The 19385-nt window shown below is 49.7% G+C and overlaps 1 protein-coding gene across 12 annotated transcripts in view; it reads left to right on the forward strand.

Annotated features, from left to right (window-relative positions):
- Window positions 1-19385, forward strand: part of EIF4G3 (eukaryotic translation initiation factor 4 gamma 3) — a 152259-nt gene that overhangs the window by 126027 nt on the left and 6847 nt on the right. For all 12 annotated transcript variants that reach the window (XM_075114085.1, XM_075114075.1, XM_075114081.1 and 9 more), the window contains 12 exons: window positions 165-401; window positions 2738-2842; window positions 4948-5080; window positions 6110-6204; window positions 7779-7872; window positions 8600-8717; window positions 9970-10193; window positions 11323-11438; window positions 13592-13764; window positions 15936-16061; window positions 16885-16966; window positions 18800-18898. In XM_075114085.1, the coding sequence (XP_074970186.1) occupies window positions 165-401; window positions 2738-2842; window positions 4948-5080; window positions 6110-6204; window positions 7779-7872; window positions 8600-8717; window positions 9970-10193; window positions 11323-11438; window positions 13592-13764; window positions 15936-16061; window positions 16885-16966; window positions 18800-18898 (1602 nt within the window). The remainder of the gene's footprint in view (window positions 1-164; window positions 402-2737; window positions 2843-4947; window positions 5081-6109; window positions 6205-7778; window positions 7873-8599; window positions 8718-9969; window positions 10194-11322; window positions 11439-13591; window positions 13765-15935; window positions 16062-16884; window positions 16967-18799; window positions 18899-19385) is intronic.

The raw sequence follows: 19385 nt of genomic DNA on the forward strand, positions 1-19385 counted from the left end.
TATAATAAAGAATATTTGCCTTGATTAATGGGTTTATACCACCCTCTTTTTAGGAGAGAAAGAGTAAACAGGGACAAGAGCAACTGTAAATGTAAAATGGGATCTTTTGAAGAGTTCTGTGCTCTGTGAACATGTTTTTTTAGAGCTGTTTTTCTGTTTTACAGCCAGAGGAGAAGACGCGGCTCCATGACGAGCTGGAAGAGGCCAAGGACAAAGCCCGACGGAGATCCATTGGGAATATAAAATTCATTGGCGAGCTTTTCAAACTAAAAATGCTGACGGAGGCTATCATGCATGACTGTGTGGTAAAGCTGCTGAAAAACCATGATGAGGAGTCCCTCGAGTGCCTTTGCCGCCTGCTAACTACCATTGGCAAGGACCTGGACTTCGAGAAAGCAAAGGTAGAGCAGGACCGGGAGCGGGAGATGAGGTTTTCAGGGCAGGGATGGAAAAATGGGCGTGGGGTGGTTTTATTCAAGGATTTTACTTTTTACTTCAGGAATTTTTGTGCCGAATGAGGAAATCATCCACTTTTCTGTGCGTGTTTCATCACGGCCTGGCCTTGCTCCCTCCTCCCTGCCCCTTTCTAATAGAGCCTGTATCGTTTTCAACAGCGTTCTCCAGTCACTACTCGTGTGACTGGTCTTCACACGGTCTGAAGTGCTCAATATATCCTGTGGGTTTCTTTTCCAAATAGAATTTACCTCTTGTCTGTAGTTTCCAAAACATTTAGAGTTGTTTCTTTGCCGTTGAAGGGCCTATGTTACCTACAAAATCTGCCACCAAATATATTGTTTGAGTTAAATCTAAAAAAACACCCCTCATTAACTGGCCTAAACCCCCACCTGAACCTTGGTGGATGGGTTTATTTTGTGTCATCATCATCTCTAGCGCTGCTGGAATGAAGCAGCTGTTTTGCAACTGCAGCGCTCCAGCATCCTCCTCCCAACTTTCCAACAAACGTATACGTAGCAGGGAGCATTACGCACTCGATGAGCTTCTCTTGGCACGGACAAACTGCTGCTCCTTCGCGAAAGCCAGGCTTGGGATGAAAAACCATTCGAGGGTTTTGCCAGAAATCAGTTGGACTCGGCTCTGGAAACAAACCGAGCTAACTGTTTTCAGCTGCTCGGGGAAGGGAGTTCCCGTACAGGGCACTGGGTTGCAGGGATCACGGAGGATCAGTCCTGATCCTTCTGGGGAACAGTTTCCCAAACTGTGTTGTGGAGCATTGACTAAAACAGCGTCGCCGACCACTAATCCCCCAGGCTAAATATCCGACGCTGTTAATGCAACAACATGTGCCTTATTGATGCAGGTTTGAAAGTGCCAGAGGCAGGGATTAGAATTTCTCCACATGCTTTGGGAAGAAAGCAGAGTCTGAGCTCTAAGCAGTAGCTGAGGTCATGTTGGATGAGTCCTGGGTGCCGTCTTGGTCCTTGCGAGCGTGCAAACGCTGTAAAAGAGCAACGTTGCGGTGCGCGGGCCGGTTCCGTGGCCTCGAGCTGCGGCACCGTGTGGCAGGGAGCGTGCACGCAGCAGGGAAGCGCTTGCAGATACCGTGTACCCCTTACGAGAAGCTGCCCGCGTCCTCTCTTTGTGATTTGTTATTTCTATCAAGATTGAGTAAGAATCCTTTATTTATTTTCTATTAACAGGAGAGACGTTTTATTATTTGTTTTTATAGAGTCTGAAGTGTTAGTGATCGTTATAATTAAAGCTTCTGGACAAAGTCCACTTTAAATATTTTCCCTCTCATTCTTAACTCTGGAAACATTTGCTCTGAGCTGAAACTTTCCAAGGCAAGGCCAGGACCAAATTTTAATAGGGTTTTTTGTGTTTGTTTAAATATAAGGGAAAGGATTTATCTAGTCTTTTAGTGAAGGGAGTGGGAAACATTTTCTAAAACTGCCCTGAAACTCTTTGTTTAAAACAGTCAGAGCCCCCATCTGGGCGGGGAGAAGGCTTTTTGGAGCCTGGCAAGTCAAATGAGACCTAGTGGAGGCTTCTCTAATGATACCATTTCGTGTCTTAGTGCAAACTGATTTGGATTCCATCAGATCACGACTTTTTGGATGAAAACGAGCTTGTGGGATTTCATACTACAGCTAAGCCCCTTACACAGCTTCTTGCTGAGAGAAGCAGCGCTTCTGCCCCTGCTTCTCTTGCCTGACCCCGGCTGAGGCAGTTCAGGGAGGTAAAGCATCGAAACGATGTTCGCAGGTTAGTTTTGTGCCCGTTTAGTTTCATGAGCTGGTTTTTCTTGGGCTGAGGTGAGCACACATGCTGATTGGAAAAGGGGGAGCTCAGAGGTAGAGCAGGGCTCCCCGTTTCGGTGGCAGCTAGCCGGTAGATCAGCTTAGCTGTACCGTGAAAAAAACCCACATGGATTTTTTTTTTTTCTTTTTTTTTAATGGATGCTAACTTCATTATGTCCATGTAGAGGGTGTAGATTATTTAAGTAACGACCAAGGCAGAGGAAGCGTGTGCTAAATGAAGGAGGTGCCCGCAGACTCGTGCCTCGTCCCCTGCACGTCCCGCACTGCGCACGCTCAAACCCACCCTGGGGGGAGCGGACGAGCCCCAGCACTCACTGCTCCGGGGAGCGGCTCTGGGTCCCCGGGGGCGCTTCTGGCAGGGCAACGTCGCAACGCGGAACCCGCTGACTCCCCACCTGCGGGAGTGGGTTTATTTTCTTCCAAGACATGTTGACGATGATGGTGTTTCTCTTGTGTAGCCCCGCATGGACCAGTATTTTAATCAGATGGAGAAGATTGTGAAAGAGAGGAAAACGTCTTCAAGGATTCGGTTCATGCTTCAGGATGTAATAGACCTAAGGCTGGTAGGTGCCACCTCGAGTAAGTAAAAGAGCGTGTTCCCTTTAATGTCCAGGCTGGAAGAGCTCTCGCGTAAGAGCAGGGATTTACAGTATTTACAGCAGAAGCAGGGTGTTACGGGGGATCCATGCCCCTTATCCCAAAAGTCCAGCTGTTTAAAGACAAGAAGTCTTTCCATTTTGCCTTGACAAAGGCCAAGGTTGGTAGGGTGTCTTGGTTCTTAACGCTAGACACGTGCCTGCCCCGGCTTCTCGGGCCCGTTGCAGCAGACACGCCTGAGCTCTTTTCACAGGAGAGGTTTTGGGTGTTTTTTTCCCTGACAGCATCTCCCGTGCCCATCTCTGTCAGTCGCACTGCTTTGCTGTCTTCGTTTCCATGCACTCTGGGTATAACTCTTTCCTGCCAGCACTTACTTGCGCTCTGAGGTGCGTACCCCACAAGTGAGGGGGACCAGATAGCGTGGCTGTAAAAAACGAGGGCTCTTTTTCATGGCAGCGTGGATTTCGTCGAAGGATGTCCTGTATTAGCCTGTATTGCTGGCACAACCAAGCACCTGCTGGTTGATTGCTGGCCATATTGTGCAGGCAAAAGCAAGTGGAGCCTGTGCTCTGTCAGAGCGTGATGATGGTGGGACCACACTAAGCTCCAAAAATTACAGGCAGGAGATAACTTGGTGTAGACAAGCGCACACAGGGCGCAGACGGGTACCTGCCCGCATTGTCACCACACAGTGGTTTTGAACCATAGCCAAGGTGTTAAAGCTGGAGCCTCGTACAGTGAAGGGTGCCCCTACACCGTGAGGTTGAAGACGTGACTGCAGGTTGCACAAACCTTCCCCAGCACTGGTAATTTCACACGGGTAGGGGCTGGGAGCAGCGTGGCTTTAGCCGTGAGACAGCACTTGACTGAAGTCCTGAGCAGGTTTTACTCATACCTCAAATAGCCGATTTGAGGCTGGGTTGGGGTTTTGTGGGGGCTGAAGTCACCGTTTTGACTGCAGGATATACAAAGAAAATTACCCCAGAAACTGCAGTGAGGCTGTAGCAAGATCAAGTGACGGTCTGGTTATTCTGGGGATAGATGGATCTCGGCAGTGTGTGGTTGAATAGACACATCAAGCAGTGGGAGTGTTTTGTGCAGAGACAGCTGCACCTCTCTCTGTGGCATTCCTGTCTTGGCCGCCACAATCCGTGGGGTGGCAAAGCACCATCTCCTGATAAAATGCAGTCGCTTCTTCCTTCTGTGTTTGCAGGGTTTCTTTTTTTTTTTCTCAAGCTTGGAGGAAGTGCTTCAACGAACAGTGTCATGAATAAATGGGTAGAGAGTGACAGCAGCCTTCTCTTTCCTCTGAACCTAGAAAGATTGGAAATCTGGGAAGGTGCAGGATGCTAGGGGTTAAAATGTCTTGAATTCAGTCACTCCTCTCCAAAGTTGGGTCTTTGCTGCAGCCTCCATTCTGCACCAAAACAGCTACCGCAGTCTGTACACCAGAGTACACAGCTTTGACCTGTGGTGCTGGGACGACCGTGTCTGCAACGTGCCCCAGCTCCACATTAAAAACCGTACGAGGAGCGGCTGGAGTCCCTGGGTTTGTTCAGCTGGAGCAGAGGAGGCCGAGGGCAGCCCTCATGGCGCTCTGCAGCTCCCTCCCGAGGGCAGGAGGAGGGGCAGGGCTGGTCTCTGCTCTCTGGTGACCAACGCCAGGCCCCGAGGGAATGGCAGGGAGATGTGCCAGGGGAGGGTTAGGCTGGGTTTAGGAGAAGGTCCTTCCCCCAGAGGGTGGTGGGGCCCTGGCACAGGCTCCCCAGGGAGGCATCACGGCACCAGCCTGGCGATGTTCCAGAAGCCCTTGGACAAGGCCCTCAGAGACACGGTGTGAATTTGGGGTGTCCTGTGCAGGGACAGGAGCTGGACTCGGTGGCCCTTGTGGGTCCCTCCCACCTCAGGACATTCTGTGATTCTATGAACATTTTCCCCAGTCCCTCGGGGAGCGGCCCCTCTAAGACATTACAAGGGTGGGAGGATTTGGCTTCGTTCACAGTGTCCAAAATACCCCGTTTACGATGCTCATTTGGCAGTATCCCTGAGCACGTGTTTGCTGCTTCCCTAGTGCAACTGGGTGTCACGGAGAGCAGACCAGGGCCCGAAGACCATCGAGCAGATTCATAAAGAAGCCAAGATTGAAGAGCAAGAAGAACAGAGGAAGGTCCAACAACTCATGACCAAAGAGAAGAGGAGACCGGGTAAAGTAAAAGCCGAGTCGGCTGCTTGTTTCACAGCCAGCGGCCATAGAGGGAATCCCATGTAAAAGAAAAAAGTCTTTTTTCCCCAGGTGTAATGGGCAAAGGGAATGGGGGCCTGATTATGGCTGCAGGAGCAGCCTTGCCATGGATTGGCGCTGTGGGTTTTACACGGGCAAATCCCTTGGGTAAAAATAAACACTCGCAGGCCAATAGTGCTCAAGTTTCACATTCATGCGAGCCATATTTGATTTTGTGACAGGCTGCCAGAAATCCATTACGAGTTACGACGCAGGAGTCAGATTTGCCATCCATTCTTGCATACGGCAGCATCTAATTTCAAGAGCAGCCGTGTTGTCTTTAGCTGCGAAAGTCGTGAGGCGTTAACTCAGCAGGAGAAAGTGTCTTGGCGTTACCTGAAATTGCTGCCGGCGCTCGAGGGGGCTCGGTAGACCTGAAGAGGAATTTGGAGTGACTGGGAGAATGAGGAGTGGGGCAGAGCAGGGGAAGGAGATGCAAAACAAGTAGGCTTTGTTTTAATTAACCTAAAACTGGTATCAGGAGAAAGTAAGGAACCTGGGACTCTTGAATGGTCCTGCATCTAGACTAGCCTAGCGTTGCTGAAATCTGTGCCAGAAACACGGTGTTGGGCTAGCAAAGGCATGTCGTCTGCTCCTTCTGTGAGCTTGCGAACGCGCAGCAAGCGCAGCCGATTCCAGATCGCAAGAACACACGCTGAGAAATCTAACCAGGAAGAATCACTACCAAAACCAGCCCCTGAAATTAGTGCAATATTTTCTGTCAAGGCTATTATTGTAATAGTAAAGTCAGGTGAGCTAGTTACGTCATCTTAGGCTGAAGAAACGCTCCGAAGGGCACGGTTTCGGCACAGAATTGTGCTGAGGCTTAGCAGAAACGAGCCATTTTCTTTTCCTCCTCCTGTTGAACCGGGAGACAATCGCCCGCGTTCTCACGGGGCGCAGCTGGAGCAGCGGGGGTGAGCTAAGGGCAGCTGCGTTTGTTGTCTGGCAGGTGTCCAGCGGGTCGATGAAGGCGGTTGGAACACCGTGCAGGGGGCGAAGAACAGCAGAGTGCTGGACCCCACCAAGTTCCTTAAAATCACCAAGGTAGGTGCCAGCACAAGACTTGTTTAGAGCAACAAAAATGCCAAGGTCTTACCTACTCATCTCTGTCTGTCTAGGAAAACCCTTATGGTGTTTACAGGTCAAAACTTGGTTTTTTGGGACATCAAATCTCCAGAGTTAGTACCGTGCATAAATAAAGCACAAAGGAAAACACTGTTGTCTTCTGAATGTTCCTATTTTGCTTGTTGTGAGGGAAAGGTGTATATATACACTTCTTCTCAGGTTTATAGTGGCCTTTTAGTGACCCAGTTGTTCTCCAAGGTGGGTTTATTAAATGATTAAGAGATTGTGAGTTGGGGTCTCATGTGTGACGGTGCTGGAGCCCATCCACAGCTACTGCAGGAGGTGTCTCAAACACCTGTCTGATAGAAATCCTTTGCTGCCTCAAGTTCTCCGGACCCTGTTCTGACACTGCTTCTTAGTAGAATGAGGATGCTGTCTTCAGTTTGAAACCAAAACGTTCCTGACATATCCCACATGGCAGCGCTCCATGCCTGAAAGGTTCGAATAGTACGAGAACTGTGTCCGCTTTTACAGTGCTTCTGGACTTGTGTGCGGCGCGGTTGCATCCCTCAGCATGTGTTAAACTTCCATAGCCATCCTCCAGATGAGCGTCTTCCTGTTATTTTACCATTAAAGTGGTTTTTGGGCCATTTGTTCCAGGCTGCAGGTTAGGCAAGCTTGGAGATTTCTCCTTTTTTAATGACCTTCAGAAGAGCTTTGGGATTTCTCGCCAAGGAGAACTCCGACTTTCACATAAATCAGGGTGTTTCCCAGACATTCGCTCGTCCCAGTTAATGTCACTCTCCCTGAATTTTTACTCTCGGTGCCTGGATGCTCGGAGAGCTGTAAAGCAGAACCTGGACGGATTGTAGCCTTTCCGCAGGCCAAGCTCGGTTTGTTCCTTCTGAAGGTCATAAAACAAACTCCAAAACTTAATTAGCAGGAGGGATTCAGCCTGCGTTTGGGCTTACAGCTCATCTGGGAAAAGTCCTACTCAGTTTAGTACAAATATGGTACAAACAGAGCCAGCTCCGCAGCAGCTGCCTTGTCGGAAGGCGAGAGGAACTCGTACAGAGACCCCTGCGGGGTCGCAGCCTCCTCGTCAATAAATTCACCTACTGAGCATTGTAACATCATCGTTCTCTTCTTGTCAGACACTACTTCTTCCCTCCAAGTTCTGCAACCTGTTGTCATTCTTGGCCCTCTGAATTCCGTTTCTTGCCGTGCCGATTCCTCCCAAAGCCGTGACGGGTGGCTGGGGTGGGCAGCAGAACCGTTTCACTCGTCACAAACTCCTTTCAAGCACTGATATAGCACGCTTTTTCCTCCCTACTGAGCTTCAGAGCTCCCAGTGAGTGTCTCTCACTGACGCTTTGGGAGAGGCTGTTTGCGATGCCCTCTGTTGTCTGTCTTCGGCTGCGGTTTGGGCTTCCAAAATCATGTTGAAGCGTATTTTGGCATTTGCAAGGCAGGGATGATTGCAAAAAATACCCCGTTTATAATTAAGATATACGATTTTCCCTTGTAATGGTATGTCTCAATGTGTTTTACAGCCCACAATAGATGAGAAGATTCAGCTTGTGCCTAAAGCCCAGCTGGGCAGCTGGGGGAAGGGCAGCAGTGGTGGAGCCAAGGCAAGCGAGATGGGTAAGTCGAGACAGGTCCTCGCCCTCGGCTTTGCCACCAGCCATCCTTGCCGAGGTCTGGGCGGGAATCGCAGGATCACAGGATGGTGGGGGCTGGCAGGGCCCTCTGGAGCTCACCCCATCCCACCCCCTGCGTGAGCAGGCACCCCCAGAGCAGGGGCACAGGGCCGCGTCCAGGCGGGGGGTGAATGTCTCCAGGGAAGGGACCCCACAGCCCCTCTGGGCAACCTGTGCCCCTGCTCTGGCACCCGCACAGGGAAGGGGTTTGTCCTCCTGTTCAGGGGGAACTTCCCGTGTTCCAGCTTGTGCCCGTGGCCCCTTGGCCTGGCGTTGGCCACTATTGAAAGGAGCCCAGTCCCATCCCCCTGACACCCACCCTTCAGATATTTATAAGCACTGATGAGATCCCCCCTCAGGCTTCTCTTCTCCAGGCTGGACAAGCCCAGGTCTCTCAGCCTTTCCTCACAAGGGAGATGCTCCAGAACCCTGAGCATCCTGGTAGCTCCTCACTGGACTTGCTCAAGCAGTTCCACATCCTTCTGAAACACATCTCCCACACAGGGAGCGTGCCCATCTCCCTGTGTGACTGCCTGGCGGGAGCAGCCTTTTCCCTTCAGTTCTCTCCCACTCACTCCAAAAACAGCCATTGCCTGACTTTGTGATGCCGAGGTGTCCCGGCTACTGACCTTGTTGTCGCTCTTCTCTGTGTTGTCTTTACAATCTCCCAGACTCCTTACGACCAAGTGCCACTAGTTTGAACAGATTTTCCGCACTGCAGCCTTCAGTCTCATCTGTATCTGCCTCATCCGCATCCTCAGAATTAGATTCTCGCAGGGCCTTAACTAGGTAAGCTTCGATCCGCCGGTGGTTTCCCTTCCGCTGTCTGTACGCTTTTCACTTGCTGCTCTAATCACCAGCGCACGGAAAGAAGAGAATTTCATTGAGTTTCCGGGAACGGCTGGGCCTTCCCCCCCGCCCCCAGCCCCGCCGTGTACTTCGAGCGAGCTTAAAACACATGAATCTTCTCTAATTTCATAGGAGAGACAGGTGGTGTTGATTTTGAAAGCCATTACAGTGAACGTTTTAGTTTCCACTTTTCAGTCACCCTTTATCTAAAGGACACGTTTGCCAGTGGTTTATAACAGGTTAAAAACTCTTTGGATAAAATGTTCTAATGAACAGGTATGCCGGTTGGTTCAATGGGCGGGGATTCATCCAGGTCAGTAGGTTGATTTATCCAGAAAAACATGCCTAAAAACTGGCAGAAATTTAACAGGGCTCTTAAAACCCTCTGGCGGTGTCTGACCCTTCCCACTAAGTGTGGCCGTGCCCGCCCACGCCCCGCATCCCGCGACGCGTGCGTAAGGCTGCGCGGTGCTCTCGCACGACCCGATTTCATCGGGGCTAGAGCCGCCCCAGCCTGAGGTGTGAAACATGGATTACCCTCAATAATTTATTACCTCTGGGCAGGGTTTATAAAGGTACAGTTCATTTAAAATGTCACTGGTTCCTCCTTCCAGTGCTTCCAGCTGCTGGTCTGTTTTCTTGGGTTTCTTTGCTTTCCCTTCTGTTTCACCTAAAACTCCAGCTTACCTGGAGGTTATTCCACGTCGGTGTCGTTTTGCCCGTCTTACTCATTAACACAGTTAATAGACAGATCCTTGTCACCTGTTGCCGGTAACCTTCACTATTCTGAAACTATTTTTCAATAAATGGGTGAAAAACCACACCGCTCATAGCATTGCACAGTAAACCAGTGACTTTATGTTATAAACTATACCGTTCTAGGTACGCATTGGGCGCTGTGAGGACGTTTATTGCTTCTCCGTGTGTTCGTTAGGAAGCGTGGGCTCTGCCTGTCCGCTCTGTGGATGTTTGTGCATCCCTGAGACGTGACTTAATTTTTATTATATTCTGTGTAGCTACAGCTGTAAAACATCGAGGCAGCAATCCTGCTGGATTTGGGCTGGATTTGGGCTGCGGGGTTTTGTCCTGCAGTTACTCTAAAGCTACCCGGCATCTTTCCTCCCCATCCCAGCACCGAGAGCGGGGGTTGCTCGTACCATAATCTCTAAGCACGTGCGTTTTCGTTCTGCAGTCGCGGGAGCACGGGCAGGGAGAAGAACGACAAACCTCTCCCACCTTCCCTCTCCCGTCCCAACACCTTCCTACGGGGCAGCAGCAGTAAAGAGCTGCTGCTCGACAATCAGGCACAAGAGGAGCAGCGGAGGGAGATGCTGGAGACGGTGAAGCAGTTGACAGGCGGCATGGAGATGGACAGGAACAGCACAGAGGCAGAGAGGAACAAAGCCAAGGAATCTGGTGAGTGGCTCTTCCGTGCTTGGGGAGTCCTGCCGGATGTGTGAAAAGGCATAGGGGAAAAATCTAGCAGAAGTGCCAGATTTCTGTGCAGCGGTGTGAATATTTGGCCCACGGTGACGCATCGCCAAGCTGCGATAGCTGTGATCTGCCTCCCAAAGGTTTGTAAACACAACTGATTCCTACAGGCCTTGGCGTCATCTCCTCTCTCCAGCCTCTCCTTAGGATTCATCAGAGTTGGGAGGCTGGAGATACCAAAAAAACACCGCTCCGCGGCGTTGTCTTGCCTGCTCATAGCCTGTCACTTGCTGCTGGTTTCTGGGTTAGAAGTCCCCAAAATCAGCGTCAGTTCTGCAGAAATGGCTCTTCAGTGCCCAGTAAGGCCGAGTCTACCCTGCCCAGACATTTCCCAGGGCCAGAGCAGCGATGTGGGGCTGGGACAGAGCACGCACGGTATCTGTTCAGCGCCGCGTTGTTGCCAGCCCTCGTTCCGAGCAGGTCTCAGCGTGGCGTTAGCGCCCGCTGGGGTGGCTCGTCACCTTGTCAGTGCTGCAGCTCCCGCTTTTTGCCCCGGCCGGCCTGAGCTGGTTTGTTAGTGAGAAAACACTGAGGACACTTAGGGCAATGTTCCCTGAGACGGAACCTCCGCGACAAGTACAGTACTTTCCTCCTTCCCTGGGAAATATCTAGAAACTGCTGCAGTGAGGAATACACCTCGACTGCCGCGGCACAGCGCACGCTTGTCTTGAGGCTTTGGGACTTTGTCAAGAACTTTGTGGGGAGCAGGGTTTTGGGGACGGGGTCAGGAGATGGCTTTGGGTTGCTGCCCATTGCAGTCAGCATGTTTAAATTTGCAGCATGCTGTAGGAGCTCAAAGGTTCGTTATTTAATGTCGATAGAGTGCTTTGGAGGTGTTGCGTCCGGTGTCAGCTGTGGTTCTGTGAGAAGGTTGATTTACAGAAATATGAGGAGATCGTACAGGGGGAAACGTAGCCGAGGAGGAAGCGACCAGCACCTGGTGGCGGGACGGGGGACACGCCTTGCTCCGGCGACTTCTGCTTTCAGAATGCCGTCTCTGAGAATGATGCTGATTTTCCTTTTCCAAATGTTTTTTCCCTCATAATTCTACCAGCCAAGCCAGAAGCTCCCCCAGCTCCAGCGCAGGAAAAGCCTTCGCTATCAGAAGAGGAAATAGAGAGAAAATGCAAATCTATCATTGATGAGTTCTTGCATATTAACGATTTTAAGGTAAGCAAAATGAAAAGCTCACTTAGCAGAAAGGTCTGTGGGACTGGAGTGTTTTCTCTCTCCATGAACGGTGTCTTCAGAAGTGCCCAGCTCGCACAGAGGGAACGGACGCGGTGGGGCCTGCCAAAATTGGGGCAGCAGCAGCTCCGTGAGCGTTTTTAGGAGAGTTGTCTCCCAAACTTGTTTTCTGTCCCGCTAGTAATAGGACAAATAGCCCAGCTTGCGTGTTTTTGAGTAGCAAGACGTATGCGTATTTGTCACGAATGACTGAGCAGCTCCATAATAACAGCAATTTTGGAAGCAGAAGAGCTAGTGGGAAAATAAACTGAGGTTTTCATTCAGTTATCAAAGCATGTGCTGTTCTGATCTGGAGGCAGATAAAGCAATACTAATTATTGAACAAACCGCTCCAGAGTATTTCTGCTAAACATTGAAAATTACTGAGGAGCTGTCATCACTTCCTAGGTAAAGGTTGAGATTTTGTTCCCCTTGTAAATGGATTTTTAGCTTGTCCAGGGAGTTTGCAAGACGTGTTGCATTTGCTGCAAAGCTGATTGGTTTTATATTTTGCTGAAATAAACCTTAAAAACCTGCCGAGTTTGAAATGGCAGCACTAGGGAGTTCCTAGCTTGGCACCCTGAAAGCAGAGTTGCTGCTTGCACTTCATAGCGCTTCCAATTAACATCGGGAAGAGGAATATTCTTATGATGGATTGTTTTGGGTTCGCATGTAGTTATCAGGAGAAATTATCAAATCCGGGTTTGGAGGGGGGAAAAGCCCCAGCCCTTGGTTGGCGACGTCCCCCGGCTCGCTGGCCTGGCAGATCTCGGCAGGAGGAGTCAGGGCCGGCGGGGTGGTTCACAAAGGCGTCTCCGGTCCTTTTTCTTTTAGCGATAGACTTCAAAGTCAAACCCCTGGATGTCTGGGGCTCAGGGGCTGCTTCGGTTTCTGTGCTCGCAAATACAATGACGTATTTTTATGACTGGGTGGAAATAAGAGTTGAATTGGGTTAGACAGGTGCACCTCTGCTTAAAAAAGGACACCAGATTGAGCTTCCGTTAGGGGGTTACGTGAGAACTGTAAATTCTCAGCGCTCTTCAAGTTTCTGACTAATTCAGCTTAAACTCACATTAATAAGGCCGTATGTGAGTGTGTTAATGTAGCGTATAGCAGAGGAATAGCCATTTCTCATGAGTTTGGTCTTCAGTATTTAACCTGACTGTAAATGAAAGCTGCGGAGCTGTGTGCCGGCCTCTAGTGACAGCAGGGTCGACCAGCGGCACCTTCGCCCGTCCCGGGGACGCCGGGATCTGTCGGGCATGTGGGACCGAAGAGCTCTGACCCGAGCGTGCGGGCTGGGACCGCCGGGCTCGTGACCTGCATAAAAAAAGCCATTTTGGGCTCTCGGAATGTGTCCGGGGCTGCCAGGTCTTGATAACTGAAGGCATAACCTAAGGCAAAGAGCAAGTGCTTTTAGTCAGGAAGCCCGCTGAGATCCGCTGGGCTGAGCCTAGAGGGTCAGCGGAAGGCCTTTGCTGCCGACAGTGGACATTGGGCGCTGCTCTGAAAGTCTCCATTTAAGAGCATTTTATTTGCCGAGGTTACAAAACACACGTGCCGGAAAGTGGAAGCTTTAGAAAAGGGGAGATTTTCCCCCACATGCTACCCAGATATTTTCGGCTTCGTTATATGGTGTGGGTTTGTAACACGGGTGTTTCTGCGCCAGATCAGATCAGCGATGAATCAAACCTAATGTCCTCTTTTTGACTTGGCTTGGTATTTGATGAAATAATAGGTGTTCTGGTGGCGTCCAGAAGGCAATTCCCGTCCTTTCCCTGAGCAGCCAAGCTGTGCCCTGGAGCCTGATCGTGAAATTCTGTTGCCTGCGTGGTATAAATTCTCATTGATATTATTATTATTCGATTGCCATCTCAGTGTGATTTGCGATGAGGTTCCACAGCCTAGTTCAACACCTTTGCCTGGCAGCTTCGTTTCCCAAGGCTAACAGTCTTTTTATCTGCCGTCAAAAGAATCCCCATCCCGTGCAGCAGGAGCTAGGCCTTGCACCCTGAACTATGGCAGAAAATACTCCTCTGCCCCGTTTTTTGATGTTTTCAGTTGAGGCAAACGGCTCCTGTGTGTCATTCGAACAGGAAGCGATGCAGTGCGTGGAGGAGCTGAGCGCCCAGAACCTGCTGCCTGTTTTCGTGCGAGTGGGAGTGGAGTCGACGCTCGAGAGGAGTCAGATCACCAGGGATCACATGGGCCAGTTATTACATCAGTTGGTGCAGTCGGGAAAGCTGAGCAAGCAGGATTTCTTCAAGGGGTTTGTATTCCGCGCGTGGAAACGGGTACTTCTCTTCAGCAGAATGATCTCCTGCCTGGCTTTGGCCTCCTGCCTTCTCCACGCATCCTTTCTGAAGGAGGATTTCTGCCTGGGTGTATTCATAAGTAATGTAATTATTGTAATATTTTTTAAGTATTTCAGGTGCATTAGCGAATGTAAAGATTTTCCTATTTATACCAGTATTTCCTTCTAAGCAGACACGTAGGTGTATATTTAAATGTGTGTGTTCAGTTTCTGCGTGTGTTGCGCTTGTCAATGTTTTCCTTTTGGCAAATCGTTGGATACAATTAAAAGAGGAGGAAGACGACAAAGATCATCACGTGAATTTAATGCCCGGAAGCGCCGTAGGCTGGAGCCCTGCGCATCCACAGCACTGCGGCCACTCTCCCGCTGGTAAAAAAGCCTTCGCCCCTTTCTCAGGGCAGCTCGACTTTAAGGAGCGGACGTGTCCTGGAGGGGCTGAGAAGGAGAACATGCACCAGATGGGCTGTCAGACAGGTTGGACCTTCCTCAGATCTGAGTTTCAGCCACTGGCTCGTTTCAGCTCTCCGGGTTTTGTGTTCCCAGCCTGGATTTGAGCTGGTGTCCGGCTGTAAAAGGATCCGTGTTCCCAGGGAGGCCCCTGGCACCGCTCAGTCCTCGCTGGGGCTTAGAGCAGGATGATTAAAACTGGGATGACCATGAAAAGCAGCCAGGGGACGGGCAGAGGGAATAGTGCTTCAGACACCGAGTTTGGGGTAGTTGGCTCCGTCTTGCTGCCTGTGTTTGAATCACGTCTCGCACGGCACCACTGACCGCCCCGATGGTGATCTCCCTGTGCCATGTCCAGCGGTGAATTTCATCGTGATGCAATCCAGTGGCTCACAGGAAAAGCCTGAGTTGAAAACCATATGGAACAGCCTTTAAAAAATATATATCCACAGGGAGTACACTTGACTGTGTCCATGCAGTCACTGATGGTCAAAACAACTCGTTGGAAGTGATACGTTTCCATAATGGATTGTGATTAAAGCCGTTCCGGTGTTTCCTGGAGTGTGGATGAGTGGTTGTCTGATGCCAAATAAGTAGGATCTTGATGAAATAGTGGGACGTGCGGTCTGAATGTGGCATAAACAAAATGAAACGGCTCCTGAAGATGATGAAAGGGCAAGTGGTGTTCAGCGGGCACATGAGAAGAGCACCGAAAACCACTGTACTTATTCACGCAAGACAAATTACTGTGTAATTTGGGGTTATGGGATGAGTAGTGGTCACAGCACAAGGCTGAGATACACAACAGGAAACCAATTTCTGGCAGAAACGCTTGGACAAACCGAGGTGGAACCAGTAGCAGAGGGTGTAAAGAGCAAAGCAAGGAGGCGGTCTCTGGTTTTGAAGCACAAGAGAAAAATGTGTTTGTAGTTACTAAACTGGAGCGCGGAATTTTCAAGGTTTAGAGGGAGAAATGAGTTGCAATGAAAGGTGGCAGGAGGCACAAGAATGATCCTCTCGTACCAGGCATGGGAAGTGAAGCCACCTACAAGGCTTTTATTGGGAAGAAGGGGATTGAGCGATTCTGGAACCTGAACCCAGAGTCGGGGGCGATTTGTTTTGTAATTCATCCTGCCACGTCTCCTGCTCTGGATGGAAGCTGGTGTACTGACCTTTCTCCTTGTGGTGTTTTACATCCTTGCAGGCATTTTGCTGATTACCTTACATTTGGACTTCTGTTTCTATTAATCCCCCTCGTGTAAAGGTTTGGAAATTTTTAAGGCGGCTCCATTTCTTAGATGTTTTGTATTTATAGACAAGAATGGTTTTTTCCCTTTTACAGGTTTTACCAGTTAGCAAACCATTGGTTACCAGGATGTAACAATTAGTGTTTATAAAGGGAACTCTCCTGGATGGAGCTGCTGGTTTTACAGAAGGCGATGCCTTTTCCACGTACTCTCCGTGTTATCGCGTAGAGAAATTCACTCCTGGCAGTTTTGAGGCACTGAAAGCTTGATGCTTTTATAGCAATAGAGGGTTTTGTTACCTTTGTGTTCCTCTTCCCGTCTCTCCCCTTCTCTCCTCTGTAACAAAGGATTTTTAAAGCGCAGATGTGCTCAAATTAGAGTCTCAAATCGAATTAAATTTAATGCCTGAATTTTTCTCTCCTTTTTCTAAAGTTTTTCAGATACCTTGGAGATGGCGGACGACATGGCCATCGATATACCCCATATTTGGTTGTACCTAGCTGAGTTGGTGACCCCCATGCTAAAAGAAGGAGGAATCTCTATGAGAGAACTTATACAGTAAGCAATGCTGTTCTTATTCAGCGGCGGTCGAGCTGAGCTGTCGGCCTGGCCACGCTGTAGGATTTTCACAGCGTGGTTCCCACCAGTAGATAAAAGACAACTAGCGCTAGAGGCTCAGCTGCTCATGCGAGTTGATAAAAGCTGGTGGCTGCGCGTCGTTCAGGGCTGGCGCCAGCCTGAAAGCTGCGGCGGGCAGGGAGCTTGCTGCTCTCCGGTCACCATTCAGGGGTGGAAGTTTTATCTGTAAATCTACATCAATCCTGTTTGTTTTGGCTCAGCTAGATATTTACCCCCGTTCAGTACAGTCGGAGTCATCTGAGAGCACAGGGAGGCTCTGAGAACTGGATTTGAGGAGAGCAAGGAGTCTCAGAGCGTAATAACTACCGCCTGGGCATTGCCTTAAACGGGCACAAACCCTGCCTGCAAGACTGGGATCTGCTTCCAGGACCTGAGTTTCTGTATTTTGTACATGTCCTTGTGTAATTGGGGATTAACTAGTAGCCAGCTGAATGGTTCCCTTTTCCTGTAAGTACTGAATTAAGAAAACAACAGCCTTTTCCCCAGAAAGGGTCCTGCTACCCCAATGCAGTGTCCCGCTGAAATGGGTGGATTTGACGTTACATAAACAGTGTCTGTAGTCAGCCCTGTCGCGGCAAGCGCGCTGCATCCCTGAAGCCCGTTCTGTCGGCGGCGCGAGCTAGACCAAATCCTTTATCCCTGGCAGAAGTTAAAGGAGATTTCCCGCCTCGGTTGGATCGCTACCCCCTGCATTCCAAATTCATATCGCAAGATAAAAATATCTGGTTTTCTTTCATTCTAGAGAATTTAGCAAACCTTTGCTTCCTGTGGGAAGAGCCGGCGTCTTGCTTGCTGAAATCTTGCACCTTCTATGCAAACAAATGGTAAGTGTCCAGGTGCGCCGTTCGTAGATGGGAGCTGGGTGCAGCGAGTACGTGTTTATGCGTGAAGCCTCCACGTTTCCCACGTGAGGATATTTAGGGATGGGCCAACCAGTCCAGATAACCTAGGAAACCTGCCTCTTCGCCCCCAGCTTCAAACCAAGCTTCATGATGTTCCAAAAAGTTAACTGGTATTTTTCTCTCATCGCTTTTCCCTTTTGCAGGTACCTTTGCACCTGGCTTCTTCCAGAAGCTAGAGTGCTGAAATACTGCAAGAGGGACATTCTCGAGGTATTTCTGGGCTGACCAGAAGCAGCAAGTGCCGGAAATCTTGCGAGAGAGCTGTTCTTGCAGACTGGAGAGGTTCTGAGAGTTCGGATAAGCTTCAGATGGCCTCTCGGACTTCTGGGTGCTTATCCAAACTAAACCTGCCAACTCTTAAGATTCACCCAGCACTAGGGGTAGTGACACCTTTTCACCCTGTAACTTCTAGCGCTCCCTTACGTATGTCACAGTTGTGTGTCCAAACAGTTTGGTGGTTTCCCTATAACTCTGTCTCCATTTTTTGTCATTTTGTTTTGGTATTTTTTCTCCAATCCAGCTAAATACTGCACTTTGGATAGTGCCTATTTTAAAACCTGTAAAATCCCTCACTTGCCTTTTTTTTTTTATTATTATTATTTTTATTTTTAAAGCATGCATTCAAATCAGGTTGAATGTTCCAGGAGCATTTCGGTCTAGTGCTGCAAATAGTGACTTTATTTATTTATTTGAGCCTTATGCTTGCCTGGATGGTCGACTTCCATTTATTCTTCTCTGTTCTTTGAAAGAAAAGCTGCCATGCTCTGGAGGTTGAAGCTCTGGGTTTCTGTTTCTGCCACAGCTTTCTAATTTGATCTCGCCCATGCCAACGCTTGGACTCGGGTATTTCAATGCAAGATCAGTCATCCAATTCAGATCCTGAGGAATCGTAGCAGGAACTGTGCACAATTAGCTCTTGATGATCTGCATCATAAACTTAAAACCGTAATCTGCTTTGTAAGCTAAAAATCAGGCTGCTTTTGGCGGTGCTTAACTTAGGCTACGCAGTGACCTCCCTTGCGCAGGTGCTGCAAGATAAAGGTTTTGGCAGAGCCTTTGGGTGAAAAGAGCTGGTCGTCACTAGTATTTTTATTCTTGTCAGAATTGTATAGACGCCATTAGGCAGGCTACCGAAGGTCAGCGTGACATTAGAGGATGCAGGAGGTTGAACTGTATGTGCTGCAAAGGAGCTTTTCCCAAGGTTTGCAATAAATTCTAGGAATTGAAGGGGGTCAACTTGGTATTACGCACCCGAATTTGAGGCTTGACCTCTGCGCAGAAACAGCCCTGTAAATAATAATTATTTTCTGGAAGTAGCTGATTTGCCAGTGCCTTAATGTCAAGGCAGGGGGAGAATGAGCCACAGAGGAAGTTAATGACAGAGTCAGGAGAAGAATCTAAGTCATCTGCCAGCTCTGTGTCACGGCCGTGGGCAGCTGCCCGGCTGAGACGTGTCGCTTGCCGTAGGTAATCTCTGGCTGAAGTTGTTGCAAACCCCACGTGTCACGTCATGCCTCGTTCGTTACCCGGCACCGCGGTGTGACCACTTGACAAGATGTGGGTACCTGTGGCAGGATCGCGTATGTGATTTCTCTTGCACGGGATTTCCAGGCGTTTTCACTTCGTTGCTGGGCATCTTGTTTGGTGGCTGAACGGTTCTTTATTTCTCCTGACACAGCTGCACCGCTCCGGCTTGCGTAAGCTCCCCTGGTCGTCTCTCAAGTCTTTAAAATGAACAAACTGTTTGTGTTTCAGAGCCATAAGAAAGTGGGAGCCTTATGGAGGGAGACTGGCCTCAGTTGGAAGGACTACTTGCCCGAAGGGGAGGATGTACATACCTTTCTCATGGAACAAGTGAGTTCAGAGCAAGCATCTGCTTAACGATTTCGGCACACTGATTTTTGGCCCTGTGTCCCGTTTGTTCATCCTCTTCCACCCTGTCCTTACATATAGGTGGGCTGTGGGGGAGGCGTCTCCCTCACCAACCTGGGGTTAGATTATTTCAGCACCTTCTTTCCAAAACACCGGGAGGACGGGCTTGTCCCCTCCGATCCCAGGCGCACACCTCCTGTCAGCTGGCTTCCTCGAGGAGATCTCTTTCTCCAGCTGGGGGGAAGGAACTCGAGAACGAGTTTTGCAGCAAGGACAGACGCTCTGCAGAAGGGCCAGAATAAGTAGTAGCAATTTTTTACTCATCCCACCTTGCATGACGATGCCGGAGGGTTTCACCACCGAGAGGAGCCGGGACTGATGCACCTTGCAGCTCTTGCTCGTGGTGCTCCCAAGGAAGAAGCTGGAGGCCTCCCTTTGGAGCTCCGAGTGCTCCCCTGCCCTGTTTTGT

This window comes from Phalacrocorax aristotelis, chromosome 19, assembly GCF_949628215.1.
Source record: "Phalacrocorax aristotelis chromosome 19, bGulAri2.1, whole genome shotgun sequence".
In the NCBI taxonomy this organism is placed as follows: domain Eukaryota; kingdom Metazoa; phylum Chordata; class Aves; order Suliformes; family Phalacrocoracidae; genus Phalacrocorax; species Phalacrocorax aristotelis.